General features: G+C 50.2%; 2 protein-coding genes across 2 annotated transcripts in view; one reads left to right on the top strand and one right to left on the bottom strand.

The window, feature by feature from the left end:
• Positions 1 to 6,863, top strand: part of NIPAL4 (NIPA like domain containing 4) — a 13,294-nt gene extending 6,431 nt beyond the window's left edge. The window contains exons 3-6 of the mRNA XM_059417251.1: positions 53 to 109; positions 1,254 to 1,344; positions 3,560 to 3,720; positions 4,572 to 6,863. Coding sequence (XP_059273234.1) covers positions 53 to 109; positions 1,254 to 1,344; positions 3,560 to 3,720; positions 4,572 to 5,200 — 938 coding nt within the window. The 3' untranslated portion in view covers positions 5,201 to 6,863. The remainder of the gene's footprint in view (positions 1 to 52; positions 110 to 1,253; positions 1,345 to 3,559; positions 3,721 to 4,571) is intronic.
• A 1,791-nt stretch (positions 6,864 to 8,654) lies between these two features.
• The window catches only part of ADAM19 (ADAM metallopeptidase domain 19), a 79,714-nt gene continuing 71,118 nt past the window's right edge, over positions 8,655 to 17,250 (bottom strand). The window contains exons 22-23 of the mRNA XM_059417247.1: positions 12,962 to 13,114; positions 8,655 to 12,255 (exon numbers count right to left, since the gene is read on the bottom strand). Of these exons, the coding sequence (XP_059273230.1) occupies positions 12,202 to 12,255; positions 12,962 to 13,114 (207 nt within the window). The 3' untranslated portion in view covers positions 8,655 to 12,201. The remainder of the gene's footprint in view (positions 12,256 to 12,961; positions 13,115 to 17,250) is intronic.

A 17,250-nucleotide genomic window follows, 5' to 3' on the forward strand; every position in this document is an offset into this window, starting at 1 on the left:
GACCCGAGAAAGCACGGCCAAGTTCTGACTTTGTGTCCATTCCTTTCTACAGTGGACGGAGGGTATGGCTACCTGAAGGACGCCATGTGGTGGGCTGGCTTTCTCACCAGTAAGTGGGCTCTTTCCTAACAACACTGATGCACTGATGGCAGAGGCGGACACGAAAGGGGGGGTGGTGGGGATATTTCTGTCTTTGTGCGAAGTGTGAATCTCAAAGAGAAAACCTTGGCAGTCGTTGCAGGTAGAACATCTTCCCCTTATTTCGGATCACATTCTTCACCCCAAGTCAGTCCTGCATCCAAGAAACTTGTATCTCCAGAGAGGCTTATAGAGAGCTGCTAATGAGAGAGGTGTCGTTACTCAACTAGCCTTGAAATGGAGAGACTCCAGCTACCGGTCGGAGTGTCTTGGCACCCCTCAGCCAGGTTTTCCATTCCACTGGCAGTGTGTTGGCTGATGTAGTGGATGGCTGGTCTGCCACTTAAAGTTTGCCCAGATTTACACATTCGCACATTACCCCCGCTTTCCACCCACCCTCGCTGGCTTTCCAATCCTAATTCTTTCGAATGGAAAAATTAGCCAGCTTTCCATTTATAAGTCAGGTTTTGATCCCAGTCTTAGTCACGGCCACCGCATTCATCCTCTCCTTTCAAAGGGCAGACCCAGGTCATTCTCTACCAGCAGACACAGAAAATGCACTTGTAGTTGTCTGCAAACTAGAAACTCAAATGTGGAGGATACATTCTATGCATCTCGTCCAGGCTGTGGGGGAGTGTCAGAATTTCTAACCACCTGCCCACAGTTCCTCTGGGACAGATGGCTCCATGACCAAGTGGTACCTGGAGAATCAATAACTAAATGTTTCTTTGGTATTAACACTTCCTAGAATGCACCGTGTAGATACAGGCCAAACATCGGGTGTCCCCGAAGCACTCTTCACGGTGGCCTGGACTAGAAGCCAAGATGCCTCGGGGATAGGAAGGCGTCATTCCACCCACATGCCATGTGACCTTGGACTCTGGGCCTAGCTTGCCCCATCTTTAAAATGGAAGGATTTGATCAGGAGAGTCTGGGCCAGACATTCCGATCAGATTCGCCAGGGGCAAAGCATAAGAACCAAGATTCTAGGGAATGCGGGCCCGGGATTCTGGGAATGGTTGATCACTGAATGAAACTGTCTCCACTCAGGTTAGTTTGGGCTGGAGATGGGGCCTCGAAGCCACACTACCCTGTTTTCTCCCTTCATTTCCTAGTGGCTGCTGGAGAAGTTGCCAACTTCGGGGCCTACGCATTTGCCCCTGCGACTGTCGTCACACCTCTGGGAGCGCTGAGTGTCCTCATAAGGTTATCATCTCCTCTCTCGCTGTCTCTCTCTCCTTCCTATTTTCAGTTTGTTGAGGTCTGGAGCTGTAATGGGGGGTCACCTGCCACTTGCAGTCAGGGACCTGGGTTGGTCCCAGCTCCCAGAAAGAGGTACTGTGCTGGTCCAAGCTCCAAGCCTTGGACTGTTGGCTGCTTCTTCTCTAGCATCCCCTCAGAAGCATGGCCAATAGAGGGGGCGGCCAAGCCCAGACCAGCTGGAAGGGCTTCCAGTGCCACCAAGCCGGACATCTCATGTCAATGTCTTGGTGGGTCAGTAGGCACAGCATTCAAGTTGGAAGGCAGGAGCTCGAGATCGGCTCTCCCTGAGTTCTGACCTTAAGCTCAGCCACTCAGTAATTACATTACCATGGGCCAGCCCCTAAACTCCCCTAAGCCTCTGTTTCTGCTCTGCTCAGTGCGGATGCTAATAATCCCTAGGGCGTTGCTTCAAGGACTAACTCTGTGGGCTTCCCATTGCCACCTTCTTCTCTAACTATAAGCATAGTTCCTGGGGACGGAAGGGGGTCTTGGAGCCCCCTTTGAAGCTGGCTGTGATGATTGGCTTTAACCTGGGTGCCTTGGTAAATCCCATGAAACCACACCCAGTACACACAGTTTCTTTTGTTGTTTTTTTTTTTTTTTTACCATCTTGATTACAATTTTGTAACATTGACACAATCAAGAATAAACAGAGGCATGACTCACATCACACAGCTGGCTGATGTAGCCATGATTACACTGTCGCCTATCTGATTACTGTACGAATCTCCACTCTCAGGAAGTTGGGAGAGGTAATTCTCCACTGTGTGACCTGCCTATGCAAATGCCCCCAGCCTCTCTCAAATGCCAATGTTTTTGGTAGTTTTAGAGGAGAGACGGAAGACATTCAGAGGAGCTTGGACATCAATGCCCTCTCTCTAAACAGAACTTTGGGGAGTAATTCAGTCCTAGATCAGCCAACTGCCTTTTACCCTATGCTCATGTTACCTTCCTAAAGAAACAGAAAGCTGTCCTGCCATCATACCTGCCTTGTCCAGTTTCCCTCCCTTCTTCCCTCACCTCTGCCAGCTCATCTGAGGATGTGAGGGAATGAAAATCATATCACCAAGGAATAGCGAGAAACTGGAGGGGTTTTGCCCAGGCAAGAGAAAACACAGGGAAGTCACAGGAATTCTCTTCAATGAGGTGTAGAGGAAAAATCATAGGATTTATAATTAGACAGAAACTCAGCTAAAATCCTGGCCCTGCTAATTACTAGTTGTATGACCTTGCCAAGTTATTTTAACTTTTAGGAGACTCAGTCTTCCCATCTATAAAATGGGGATAGTATATTTTACTTCTCAAAGAGTTATAAGATGTTAATGGAATATAATAAGTAGAAAATTCTGGGCACCTGGGTGGCTCAGTGGGTTAAGCCTCTGCCTTCGGCTCAGGTCATGATCTCAGGGTCCTGGGATCGAGCCCCACATCGGGCTCTCTGCTCAGTGGGGAGCCTGCTTCCCCCCACCCCCGCCTGCCTCTCTGCCTACTTGTGATCTTGTCTATCAAATAAATAAATAAAATCTTTAAAAAAATAAGTAGAAGGTTCCTAGCATAATACCTAGTACATAATATATGTAATGCATTATGTACCAAGTACATAATGATTATGTACTAGGTATTATGTTAGGATATAGCGCCTATAATTGTCATTGTGGTGGTTTATATTGACATATACAAATGGAAGAAGGAACAGATCTGTTCTATATGAACCCAAGGAACTCAAGGAGCAGAATTAGGACATTGAATAGAAATTATCATATTTTTGGTAATTAGAATGAACCTACGATAGAATCATTTGCCTTGTGAAGGGGTGAGTTGCTTGCCATCAGAGGTATATAAGCCAAGCCTGAAAGCATCTGTTCGTAATGTTAAGGGGAGATGTGCTTACTGGGTGGGAAGTTAGACAATGCCATGAGGGCTTTTGTGACTTCTCTGTTGGGGGGTCCTTTTAGTGAAAGAAATCCACATATATGTCCATTCCTCCAGCACACACCAGAACCCTCCTATAAATAAGTATCTATTTCAAACATCTTGTGGGGGAGAGTAGTGAGTCCTGATCTGTTCTTCTCCATGAATGCTTGCTCAGCCACCATTTTCCTTCAGGACGCTGGGACAGGCCCGGCTGCTAATCCCTCTCTCCCATGTCCACCTGCAGTGCCATCCTGTCCTCATACTTCCTGGGAGAGAGCCTGAATCTGCTGGGGAAGCTGGGCTGTGTGATCTGTGTGGCTGGCAGCACAGTGATGGTGATACACGCCCCGGAGGAAGAGAAGGTTGCCACCGTCGTGGAGATGGCTGCTAAGATGAAAGACACAGGTAGGACCCCGCCCCATCCCGCCCTCGGAAGCTGGAAAGCACAGGGGATGGACCCCAGGGAAGGTCTCACTGGGTGCTGACCCGTGCCAGGTGCTGCCCCCTGGAGGAGAAGGAAGCTAAAGAAGGAAAGTCGGGGGTGGGGGGGCGAGGGCTCCTCTTAGGGTTGGCTCACACATCCCAGCCTGATGTGTATTGATGTCATTTATTCTGTGTTCATTACGTACCAGGCATGGTTCTAAATACATTCTATGCATTGTCCTGGTATGTTCAGGCCACTTAACAGGATACCACAGACTGGGGGGCTTATAAACAACAGAAGTGTATTTCTTATACTTCTGGGAAGTCCGAGATCAAGGCCCTGGTTTGGGCCATAATTTGGTCATAAATGGCCAACTTCTCTCTGTGTCCTCACATGGTGGAAGGAGTGAGGGAGCTAGCTCTCTGGGGTCTCTGTTATAAGGACACTGATCCCATTCATGAGGGTGCCATCTTCAAAGGGTGCCACCTTCCAAAGGCCTGATGTCCAAATACCATCACATTGGGCATTAATGGGGGTGGGGGGAATGACACAGTCTTATAGTTTGCATTATCTCATTTAATCCCACAAAAAAAGATCTATGAGAAAGGTCCTATTATTCGTTCTATTTTACAAGTAAGGAAATGGAGGTTTTGCACTTTAATTAATAACCTGCCCAAATTAGTTAAAAGTTGTGACATGGGGCTGGACCCTATGTCTGTCTAACTTTAGGGCTCAAGTTTTTAGTGCTATCTCCCATGACCAGGGGTAGAAGGTTCTAGAAACTAAGCCCCCCCTCTGCAGCTTGGTTATCTGTCTCCCACCCTTCCTGAAGGGTACATCGTGTTTGCTGTGCTTCTCCTGGTGTTCTGCCTCATCCTCATCTTCGTCGTCGCTCCACGCTATGGACAAAGGAATATCCTTGTCTACATCATCATCTGCTCTGTGATCGGAGCCTTCTCTGTGTCTGCTGTCAAGGGCCTGGGCATCACCATCAAGAACTTCTTCCAAGGGATGCCAGTAGTGCGGCACCCCCTCCCCTACATCCTGTCCCTCATCCTGGCGCTCTCTCTCAGCACTCAGGTCAACTTCCTCAACAGGGCGCTGGACATTTTTAATACCTCGCTGGTGTTCCCCATCTACTATGTGTTTTTCACCACGGTGGTGGTTACCTCCTCCGTCATCCTCTTCAAGGAATGGCACAGCATGTCTGCAGTGGACATTGTGGGCACCCTTTCTGGCTTTGTCACCATCATTCTGGGTGTGTTCATGCTTCACGCTTTCAAAGACCTGGACATCAGCCAGACCAGCTTGCCCCACATGCACAAAAACCCAACCCCCTCTCCCACCCCTGAGCCCACCGTCATCAGACTGGAAGACAAGAATGTCCTTGTGGACAATATAGAACTCTCCAGCACCCCATCACCAGAAGAGAAGCCCAGAGTATTTATAATCCATTCTTAAAACTTAGAATCGGTGAGTGAGAAGATGAGCTTTACGGTATAGCCTGACCTCTCCATTTCAGAGGCACCTGGTTATTTTCGCCTGCACTGTTACCAGCGGGCTCTCTTTTCTCAAGATGTTCGTTTATACCTCATCACTGTTTCCAGAAGAAGGTTCCCTACCCAGTGAGTGGTGGCGGCGGAACTTCTTGGAAACAGCCTCAGCGACCAAATACATCGGTGCCAGCAGGTCCTTTGGACCTCCCTTCCCACTTGTGTCCTCGGTGCCATCCCTGCGTTGTGGGGAAGAAGGGGGAATCTGACCCGTTGAATGTAGCACAGGCCAAGACCTTCCCTGAGATGCTGGTTGTCGGGAAATCCTTAGTGCTCGCTCTCCTGAGACTGAATCCCATTCCTCCGCCCAAGGAGGAAGCGCGTTGCCAGAGGCCCAGACAGCAGCTCCTCACGCCTCCCCATCTAGGACTGATGTGAGACATCCTGCTGCTTTTGCCACTCGGGCTCTGGGGAGAAAAGCATGACCTCAGCTGACTTTACGGTGAAAACCACCTGATGTCTCAGGGACCATTTGCAGCAGCCCCGTTCCCGCAGCACTCCAGCCTGGAGGTCAGCGTCTTAGTTTCCGTCCGTCCCCAGACCCACCCCTTCTGTCTCTCTCTCTGTCCTAAGGAGTTGTCACGGAGACATTCGGGCAATTACCTTAGGACTCAAAACAACATGACGAGAACAACGACAACAGAAGGTCCTCCACAGCCAGTGTTTCATTTCGCCTCACTCTGGAAAGAGAACCGTGTTTGCGCTGGTCTTAAAAGTAGTCCGCTGTCGTCATAGAATTTGGCAGAATGTACTTTCCTTTTCCTCAAGGAGTCAACCAAAATATGATTTGGGGAGATGGGGAGAAGGAAGAGCAGGTCATAAATTGGCAGAAAGCAGCCAGAAGCCCTCTAGAAACCCAGAGCTAACTTTTGTGTTTACTCTGGTGCCCAACCAAGAACCGGGGTGGGAGGGGCTCTGGGTAATTTCTGGGCTGTAACCTCAGGTGCCTGAGCCGTGGGATCCGCTTTGAACTTTAGTGACCTGTGGGGTTGTAAGCTTGCCATGGGGTGCATTCTGGCTGTTGATCTGATTGCAACCAAGTCCCCAGGGCCACTGATGAGTTCCCCGCCCTGAGAAATAGCAGGTCATGACTGCTCCAACACCACCTGCTTTGGGGACCGCCTTTAGTCCCCTCACATTTGACCAGAAGCAGTCAATACACAAGAGCAGTTGGAGAGAGAGAGTTTGCTTCCTGTCTTCTTTCTAGCTCCAGGCGTTGGTGGAAGGACCATTGAAGGGGAAGTAAGAGAGCCAGTACGTCTATAAAGAGGGAAGGCTTGATCCTCGTCCCCTGGGGTGAGGACGCAGAGCTTCCCTGTATAACCTCGTACCTGTGTCCTGGGTTGACGCCCCCTACCCTGAGCATAGCCAAGCCCGGGCCAGACTCTTGTTGGCTTTGAACCTCCACAGGTCCGTCTCACCGACAGACTGGCATCCTGCACCTCCAGCCTCAAATCCCCGGTTTTTAATGAATGTCGGTTTCTGTCTGTGGCTAAAATCAATGCAACATGTTGGATCTTGAGAATGGCAGTCATCGAAGGGCCCTGAGAGTGTGGTCTGCGGGGTCAAGAATAAAGACCCTGAGTATGTTTACTCAATACTTGTGTCTCGGCCTTCTTTGGACGCAGAACAATGAAACTGGTTTGTCTGGGGCTGGGGGGCTGGTACCCAATCTCTGGAGGGTTGTGGCTTCCAAGTAAGTCCCTACAGTAGCTTTTGCAGCCACCCCCTCCCTGCAGTGGGAAAGACCGTTTTGGGAATAGTCCATTGAAAATATTCATCCCTTGTTAATGCCTGAGCCCGTTCTGGGAACCGGGCACAGTACTAAGAGCTTCATGTTAATTCTTTTAGGTCCTCACAAATCCCCAAGGTAGATACATTTTTTAAATCCCCATTTTATATACAAGGAAAGGGTTACAGGGAGGTTAAGCAATCCCCCAAGGTCATGCAGTCAGGAAGATTCAAAGTTGATATCCGGCTCCAAGCCTAGAGTCTTAACCACCAGGCAGTACATCTCCCGGAAGGACTAAAGAAGGCTGGCACTACTTTATTCTTTTCTGTGATCTGTGCTGTTTCCCCTGTGTAGACAGAAGCCCCATGGGAGTTGGTCTTTATTTGCTGCTTATTCTCACTGCTCAACACTTAGTTGGCACTCCTAAAAACATTTATTGAATGTAGGGACAATTCTGTTCCAATAGTCCTTCTTTGCCCAAACGTTCGGGGGCCAGCTCTCAGTCTAGATCAGAATTAAATGAACCCCCCAGCCTGTCCGGAAGAGCAACTCTAAAACCGCCATAGCAGTTTCTGAGCACTTGGCTTGTGCCAGGAACAGGTGGGTGCTATCACGGGGTGATGATCACAGCACTTTTGAGGGAGGTATTATACCCATGGTTATCTCTCACAGTGTAGCAGAAAGAGGCTTCAGGTTCTGGAACTCATCCACTCTCTCGCATCTAGTAAGCCCCAGAGCTGGGACGTGGACCTCGGTCTGTCTGTCCAGGTTTTGTGCATTCTGTGGCTGGCCAATCTAGGACTGGTGGCTATTTTAGATGATGGTGTTAAGCAGGCAGCAGTGTTTTGGTAAGGGGCTAATTTCATGAGCAGGCATTGCAGTAGTCAAAGCATTTGTGTTTGATGCCTTTGAAATCCTTAGGCAATCTCAAAGCCCTGAGAAGTTCGAAAAATAGAATCAGATACCAAAGACTTCTCAGGGCTTTTGTGAGGATTAAATGAGATCATTCACATAAAGAAAGTAGGATACAATGCCAGCTCAAAACTCAGTGGATGTTAACCTGTTCTCGTGGTTATTATGTTCTCTCTTGGAAAACCTTAGAACTGAGGTGGGGATCAAATGAGAGAAAAAGGGTGAGGTCCTTTTGCAGAGTTGGAGGCACTTCTGGATGTGAGCTGTTGTCACACAGGGATCTGGAGTCCAAAAGCGTACTCAACCCCAGGCTTCGCTCTGTACCTGCCCACCCAGCCCAGCAGACCTTGAGCAAGTCTCCCCCGACTTTGATGTGCATCTGACCTATAGCAATAAGATGAGGAGGCGAGCACAGGATCTTGGTTGTCTCCTAACACAGTAGTGTAGCAAGACAAGAAACACAGCAGAGAATCCCAGATCATTCATGCCTTTATGACCCAAGACCCAACTAAACGAGACCAGCCTATGTTCAGGGACAGAGACAAACAGCCCCCTCAACTGGTCATGGGAAAACCCAGGGCTTTTCTGTGGCTTCAGATCTGACAGGTGGACTGATGATCTTTGTGGGAACTCTTCTGCCGCGTCCTCATGGGATGGATCCTACCCAGGCTGAGCAGGGGGAGATTAAAGCAAACAAAAAAGAACTGCCAAAGCAGAGAGCATTTCAAATGACAATTTATTTTAATTAAATACAAACAAGGAAAAAAGGCACCATGGCCCATTCAAGTATTTTGCATAGATGTACAAATATTGTAAACAATTAATAGGCGGACAAGAGAGAAAAGGATCTGTTTTTCGTGAACGATCTCCAAATAAAAAGAAAATTCACATTGCCCTAGATCCCAGACACATACGTACACACAGTGGATGGTGTGAGAGAGCTACACAGAAGGGTGACTTTGGGGACACTGGCTTGGATTCTACAGAACCCCTCTTAGCAAGCTTCCCTAGGGATGGGGCACCTTTCCAGTTGGCATTCCCTTGGGTGTCCAGCAGAGCTGTTATACACATATTTAACACAATCATGACTTTAGAACTGGTCCCCAGTGTGAAATATGCAAGTCTTCCATACCCTTTGCCAAATAAGAACAAATTTGGACATAGACGAGGGGAGGTTTTATTCAAAAAGACTATTGCAAGAGACAGCAAGGGGCTACTGCAGTGTGGAGAAGGGGCTCCCCCAATCCTGTAAGATCTGCAAGCATCTCAGAGCTGGGGCAGAAAAGGGCCTTTTAGGGAAAAGTCAACGAGGCTAAAAAGAATGAATGGCAAGTAGGTAGTTACAACTTGGAGTCAGGCACCTGGGATAAAATCCCCCAGAGACAGGGAGACAGGAGTGCTAGCCCCTTGAGGTTTACATTTCAGAGATGGCTCCCCAGTTCTTAAGGAAAACATTTCCATTGTAAAACTGGCAGGCTAAGTTAGTGTTTAAAACGATTTCATCCAGCTCCATCTGAACAAAGGGCAGGTTGACTCCACCAGATTTTAGTTGGGCTCCTCTTCCCACATGAACTTGGACCCACACTCAGGTCTGAGCCAGCACCAAACACACAGCAGCCCCTTCCCGGGGAGGCTGAGCACAAGGACGGCCCCATTGCGGTTCTCTCTGGCCAAGTCTACTCCAGCGATCAGAGAAAAGGCCCCTTCATTCTGAGTTTTGAGATGCTCGTGGGATCTTGCAGGAGCTCCCCTGAGCAGTCTCCCTACTTACTGCTAGAGCCAATGCCCGGATCACAAGTTCCCTTTCCCCTCCTTGCAGTAAGCCTTTCCGATAAAGCCCCTCTTAAGGCTGTGTTTGTTTTTATTTGTCACCTCAAAGCAGCACTCGGGCACAGGAGGGCAAAGGGACCTCGCAAGGGCTGCTCTTGCTCCCGGGCAGCCTCCCCAGCCTCCGCCAAAATGGCGACTCCTAGTCCCTGAACATAGCCAGAATTGAAACTGTAAATAGAGCCCGCTGCCGAAAGTCTTCATCAAATTTTAAAAATTCAACCTCCTTCCAGTTCACAGTACAGTTTTACGGGTGGAGGTGGTATTAAAATAACGGAAGACAAAAACAGAAAAACAATAACATATAACCCAGGGCTCTTTCCGGTACGGATGCAGGGAGGGTGGATTTCAGGTTCGAAAGGCTCATGCAGCCACAGTGGCTGTGGCATTTTCACTTCAGAGCCTTCGACCTCCTCGTGTCTGGGAGAAAAGCTGGACATACCACAGGAACGTCTGGGAGGCATGCGGGTGGGTAGAAGTCTGTTTTTTTTTTTTTTTTGCCAAGGTGTTTTCACCTTTACTTTTGAGGGACCCAACCCTGAGGCCTGGGGCGTTTGAAGTTACACAATTACACAGAAGGCTGTCCCCTGACCTAATCAGGCAGCAAGGAAGGTGGAAACTGGCTCTGGGGATCAACCAGGGCCCAAGTCTGGGAGATGGAGGCATGAGTAACAATCTACCTGAGGGGAAAGAACCTCATTTTCCTGAGATCTTTCTAAATCTACCCCATGTGTGTTCCCAGGTGCGTATGCCAAATCTCCCACTAGTCTAAAACCCGAGAACATCTATTGAGCACCTGTTGTATGCAGAGAACTGTAAGGGGGCCCTGGGTTGGTGGTTGGGAGTGAAAGCTCAAGCTTCTTCCTTGCATTGAGGTTTTCAAGAGTGAACAATGGCTCACTGCAGGAGGTGGGGACAGCACAGCACCCTTCTGGGGGTGGGAGACCGTCACCAGAGAACATCTCCAGTGACGAGTCGTCCACTTTAGCAGAGCACCACATAGCCTTCCTTCCCTGCGCCGGGGCTGGGGCGGGGGGTTGGTGGGAGGCAGGTAGTACCCATTGGCGTGTCATTTCCACAGCTGCTCCAAGTTCCTTCTGCAAAGGTCAGATTAGGGCAGTGACCAGAGGAAAGAACACAAGGAAGTGGATGATAAAAATCCTGGTGTTCCCAGCTCCGATTCTGTTCCATCAAGACAGTTGGCTGCTTCTCTACAGATCTCTAGAGACAGGTCAGTTCTCTGCTCAGAGGGCAATGATCATGCCTCAAATAAATGACCAGGCCTAGGGACAGGCTGGGCCACGGCCCCTTTGCTGCCATCCATCCCTGAGGACCTACCATAGATTTCCATCAGGGAGTAGAGGGTAAGACCTTCACCCTGCCGAGGCCACAAAACACAATGGCAAATAAAGCTTCGATGCTCTTGAGACACTCTTAGAACCACATGGCAAATCCAGTGGTCAACCCTTGAAGCAGGCTCCTCGCTTGTAGGTCGCGAGCACCAGGTCTCCAAGAGGCTGAAGTGCTGAAGGCCACTCACCACACATCAGGTAGGTCAGAGCGGGGAAGAAATCTCTGAAGGAGAAATCAAAAGTGCCGAGCACTTGGAAAGAGAAGAAAAGAAAAGGCAACGAAGAATGATTCCGAGTTGAGAGCCACAACCTTTGGCGTTGGCTCAGAGGAGGCCCAAGCCCGGTGCTCCCTCTGCTGTCTACACTGCCCACAATAGTACCTGTCAGAGTCAGGGGGACCCGTGTAAGTAAGGGGAGGTGGGGCTTTTGGGGAGAGGGGGAGGGGAGGGGACTTCTCTTGGTCACATGTGGCACAGACCCAGGAGTGGTGACCTCAACCAAGCCCTGGGCAGGGCCGCGGTGGAAGCTGGTTTGACCCCTCTCAATCTCAGAGCTAAAAGGGATGAGTAAGCATCCGGCCTCTGTCTAGCTTGGGACTTTGAAGGAAGACAGAAGCTGTGGAAAGCTCTGAGGCATAGGACGTGGATGGATGGCTTCTCCAACCCAAGCCCTGGGCCGAAGGGCTGAACAGGACCTTTCCCAGCTGGGCTTACCAGCTCCGACAGCCCAGACCATCCCCACTGGCACCTCTGAGGTGACGGGCCAGCAGGAGGGAGGTTGGAGAAGAAGCTGCCATTCATCCTCTTCCGTGCTCTCTCCTCCCTTCCCCAGGGCAGGATATTGCACAAAACAACGCTGTGATGCCATCGGATAGTAGTCTCTCTGGGCCTCCCAGGAAGCCAAGGAGGCACCGAGTCAAGAAGGAGATTTCCGGAGATGCAGTGGTTCTGGGAGGAGGGAAGGAGAGGAGGAAGGACTTGGAGGCGGCCTGACGTGCTTGTTCCAGACTCCATGGCCAGGATCCTCTGGGGGGCGGGGGGTGGGTTCAGAGTCCTCAAGGAAAGGCAGAAGCTCCTTCAGAGGGGTCTAGGTCTTTGGGCCGATCAGCCCCCCAGCCCTCTGTGATCTGTATTCAGGAAACTGTGGAAAGACAGAGAAGAAAGAGAGAGAGAGGGATCAGTACGCGCTGGCCGGTGCAGTCAGTGGGAGCTGTGCTCGGGCTTTCGGCTGGTCAGAAGGATAAAATGACCTTCGGGTAAGAATGGATTCCCACAGAAGTCTGTCACCATGTCTGTGCGCCCACTGTCAAGCCTCCAGCGAGAAGCCAGGTGGGGGCCCCAGCTGCAGGTCAGCCTGCAGACTTCCCAGGCGGGAGCCCAGGGCAGTCAGCCAGTTTTCTCGCCTCCTCCCCTCCGCCCCGGCTCCCGGACTGGCAGCCTGAAAACGTCAGCTCCAGGGAAGTTAGAAGAGGGGCCCTTTGTAAATCGCCTCCCATAAGCTGGCAGAAACGAATTGCCTTGACCTTTACAGCAGCCTGACGGGGCTCAAGAGCAAGTGGCTCAGAGTCATTCAGCAGGAGAGCTGTAGACCGTCCGGAAGCCACATAGTTCAGCCTCCTAAGCCTCACCTCTCATAGGAAACCAAAAAACTCTAGCGCTAACTTAAAGGATAGTCATACAGGTACCAAGTAACACTAAGCTTTTGTCCTTGGCTTTTGCTCCGGAAATTCACACCCCTGCTAAAAGAGGCAGGAATTGGTCTGTTTTCTCAACCACATTCTTTCCTCCTAGAGCCCCGTGGCCCCAACTTATGCCTTGAGGGCTTCCAAATACTTCTAAAGACTCACCTTCGGGACAGGTGCTCTCAGAGGCCGGGGCTGAAGAGGGGTAGTGGCAGTGGGCTGCAGGATGGAGGCACCGCCTGGCCGAGGGAGGCTCTTGCGGCCGGGCACTGGGTTTGCTGGGAGGGCCTTCTGCGGTGGCCGCGGCCTGGAGAAATCCTGCGGAGAAAGCCACAAGCCTCACTCGAAGGCCAGAAGGGCCTGTTTGAAAGAAAATGCTCCCCAAATATTACTGATTCAAATCAGAGGAGCAAAGAGATATACTGCATGGCCCTATTTAAGAACAAATTGTGGGGGCTCCTGGGTGGCTCAGTGGGTTAAAGCCTCTGCCTTCGGCTCAGGGCATGATCCCAGGGTCCTGAGATCGAGCCCCGCATCAGGCTCACTGCTCAGTAGGGAGCCTGCCTCCCCTCCTTCTCTCTGCCTGCCTCTCTGCCTACTTGTGATCTCGGTCAAATAAAAAATAAAATCTAAAAAAAAAAAAAAAAGAAGAAAGAAAGGAAAAGAAAAAGAAATTGCGTGCATGTGTCTACAGTTTTAGGAAAAAGCCTTTCTGGACAGCAAGTTGGCATTATCTGTTAAAATGAGAAATGGTCATTCTCCAATCTGATCGTTCCACTTCCTGCTCTTTGCATAGGCGCCCAAGAACGAAACTGCAAGGATGTCGCTTGCAACACGGTTTGTGACAGCAAAGGCAATCACAAAGAGCGCAAATGACAAGTTAGTAAAGTTATACAGTGACAGATGAAGTGGTGTTTGAAAAGAGTAAAGCAGTAAAGCAGCTGAGACGGAATGATGGTAGAGAGCCGTTACAACTGACATACAAGTCGGAGAGGACGGCTTATGTAGAATAAGTCACCACCTTGCCCCTCCATCACCCCCAGCCCAATGTCAATGTAAATGTACAGAAGAAAGTCAGAAAGAGTACAGACCAAACTGATAACAGAGGTTAGGGATGGGTGTGAGTGGGGAGGGGGTCATCCAGGGGAACATTCGATTATTTTTAACATGATCATATATGTGTATTACTTGAGTAAATTAAAAAAAATTTTTTTAAAGAAGAAAACATATTTTCTGTACTGGTTTTCTGTGGGTGGTACAATTAATGGGATCTTCACTTTGTGCTTTTGTATTTGTTTTGTTACCTTCTCAATAAGGTCTTCCCTGACCACCTTACTTAAAATTATAACACCCCTCACCATAGCTTTCAGGATTCCCAGACCCTTTTATCCCAATCCCCTTTTTTTGGAGGGGGCATATGTATCACTTATTCCTCCTCCAAAATACCATACAACTTACTTATTTCTTCTTTTCTGCCTTTTCCAGCTGCCATAAGACCAGAAGCAGGGGCAGAGGTCCTTGTCTGTTTGGTTCACTGATCAGTGCCTAGTACACAGTAAGCACTCAACACATATTTGTTGAATAAATAAATTTCTGAGGGGCGCCTGGGTGGCTCAATTGGTTAAGCCCCTGCCTTCAGCTCAGGTCATGATCCCAGGGGTCCTGGGATCAAGTCCCACATCAGACTCCCTCTGCCTCTGCACCTCCCCCTTGCTCGTGCTCTCTCTCTCTAATTAGTAAACAAAAAATATTTTAAAAAATAAATTTCTGAGTTAGTCAAAATTCTTCAAATATGTATTTCTTCTGCAATCAATTTTTTTTTTTTTTCCTTAAACAGGGTGAAGAATGGACCATACCACCACGCACAGATCCCTAAGACAGTGAGGTGTGAGACAGAAGACAATTTCAGGCACTAGGAGTTCCGGGGCCCAAAGCCCTTGATTGTTCCCCTTCCTGAGGTCCCGAGCAGGCCTAACAATGGCCAAAAGGCAAGCAAAGGGAGCGGGTAGGAGCAAATCAGAGAAGTGGGATTTTGGGAAAGAAGCTTCTCATCTATCAGAAAACAGAGCAGACACTAAAGCTCAAAGAACAGAAGACTAGCAGAGTCTTGTAACCCAAAAGCCACGCTGTCCAACTCCGTCCCTTCCCCCAAGGACAATGCAATCCCCCACCCTTCCAGCCCAGACAGCTGCCAAATGGTGGGGGCTGCTGGAGGCCGGGACAGAGACCTTCTGAGGGAAGGCAACAGCTGCGAGCAGATGTCAGGCTGCTGTGGGAAATACTGTGTTCCTGAGCTGCTTGCCGTGCCAAATGAGCAATCGCGGGGCAGAGCGGGTATCTGGGCGGGAGCCGTGCGGGCAAGGCAACACCAGGCCTCCCGCAGCAGCATCCTGCCACAGGCCACACTGCAGACCCAGCTGGGCTCCACCAGGGACCTCAGCCAGCACCGCCAGAGGCAGGAACAGTCATGAGACGCTCTGGGCCACTGCTCACTTGGTTTCTAGCCTCAGCCAAGCTGCGTGAACCAGACACGGGGGGAATCAGCAATTGTTCCCCAAGTCCCATCCGTTTTCTCTCCTACGCATCTCCCGTCAGCTTCGATCCAGCACTCCTGCCACTCCCTGCTCCGGGCTACCGTCCTCTCTCCTCTGGGAGGCATTTAAGCCTTCCGACTAGCGTGTCCACACACCCAGTGCCAGCCCCTCGCATCAGCGATTTATACTGCAGCTGGAGGGAACCTTCCATTTTTTAAAACCTGTGTTTTAGAGTTGAACTGTCATATGCATATAAAAATGTGAATAATAAATGTACAACTAGATGAATAATCATGAAGTGAACACACCTATGTAATCCCTACCCAGGGCACAACAGAAGATTAACAGCCCCAGGAGCAGCTGGAGGAGGTTCCTCCCAGCCACTGCACCCTGCTCCTGCCTAAAAGGTAGCCTAAAGAGCAATCCTTATAAATGGAAAAGTGGATCATGTCACCATGCCCCACCACGGCCCCCTTCCCAAGGAATGTAGAGCAAAGCCCTGACTGGAGTCTGTGGCACAATCTGGCCCTTCCTGATTCTCCAGCCTCATCTCATAGCTCCTTGGGCCCAAAGGAGCTCCCTATTGGCAGGTCTCTGGACCAGGAAAAAGCTATCTCCTAGAGGTCACCTCCTCAGGGAAGACTTCCTAGATTTCCCAGAATAGGTCAAGTCCCACTAAAACTCTCTTTCTGAGGACCCCGACCCTCTCCTTCTCAGTACTGATCCCCAGTGTAACTACGCATATTGGGATCTCTTGCCCAGTGGAATGTGAGCCCTGTGATGCTGAGCTGGTGTCTGCTTTGCTCACGGCTGCCCACTGGGGGAATAGAAGAGCTAGCAAGCAGTGGAGCTGAGATCTAGACCATGAGTGCCCCCAAGGCAGGGTGGTATCTCATTCAGCTGGGGGAACCCCAGGGCCCAAATGAGAAGCTGGCACACAGGGTGGTAGAGTTTGGAGTCAGACCTGGATTAAATCCCAGATCTTCCAGCTCCTAGGTTGCAGCCCTAAGTCCCCAGACTTTGGAATGAGACTGTATTTGGAAACAGGGACTTTAATGAGGCAATTACATTTAATTAAGCCATGAGAGTGGGCCCTCATCCAGCCCGACGGCTATCATGAGAAGAGGGAATCTGGGCACAGAGATATCAGGCACAAAGAAAAGACTGACCGAAGACACAGGAGAAAGTGACCACCTGACCTGCGAGCCAGAAGAAACCAACCCTGCCGACAGCCCGGTCTTGGTTTCTAGCCTCCAGAACTGGGGGAAGATAACTTTCTGCTCTTTGAGCCCCTGGTCAGGGGGTCGGTGGGACTCAGTTAGGGCCCCCGAGCCAACTAATGTACTCTGCCTCTTCTCCTCATTTCTGCGCTCTTGCTCTTTTCCCTTCTCCCCTCTCCTCTCTCCCTGCCAGGCCTTCCCCTCCCTTTCTGCATGACCATTTTCCATCCCATTCCTGTCTCAGAGGAGAAAAATGGGGGGCCGGCAGCTTCACGTCACAGAAGCAAACCTGACGTGCTCGGCTCTGCTAAACTGTGGCGCGGCCCTGTGTCCGGGGGACCCTCCCAGAACTGGGGCCAACCTTGCAGGGTCAGCCAGGCCCCAGTGGAGCCCCTAACCATGCCCAACAAAAGCTGTCCCAGGAGGAAAATAAATAAGTTGCCCATCTCACTTGAGCGGTCACCCCCAGAACACATAGGATGGCTCTGGAAGGCACTAGGCTCAACACCATCCAGGGAAATGTATGTGTCTCTGGTGCGGGAAATTCTGCAAGAAGATGCAGTGGGAGCCATTCGAGCACAGACAGACCAGATAAGAGGCTGCTGGCAGGTGACTCACACCTTCCAGGGGCCCCTGATCCTTGACCTGCCCTTGAATTAGCATCCCCCGTCAGACTTCCCAATTAGGAGAAGGTACAATT

The sequence above is a fragment of the Mustela nigripes genome, chromosome 12 (assembly GCF_022355385.1).
Source record: "Mustela nigripes isolate SB6536 chromosome 12, MUSNIG.SB6536, whole genome shotgun sequence".
Classification (NCBI taxonomy): domain Eukaryota; kingdom Metazoa; phylum Chordata; class Mammalia; order Carnivora; family Mustelidae; genus Mustela; species Mustela nigripes.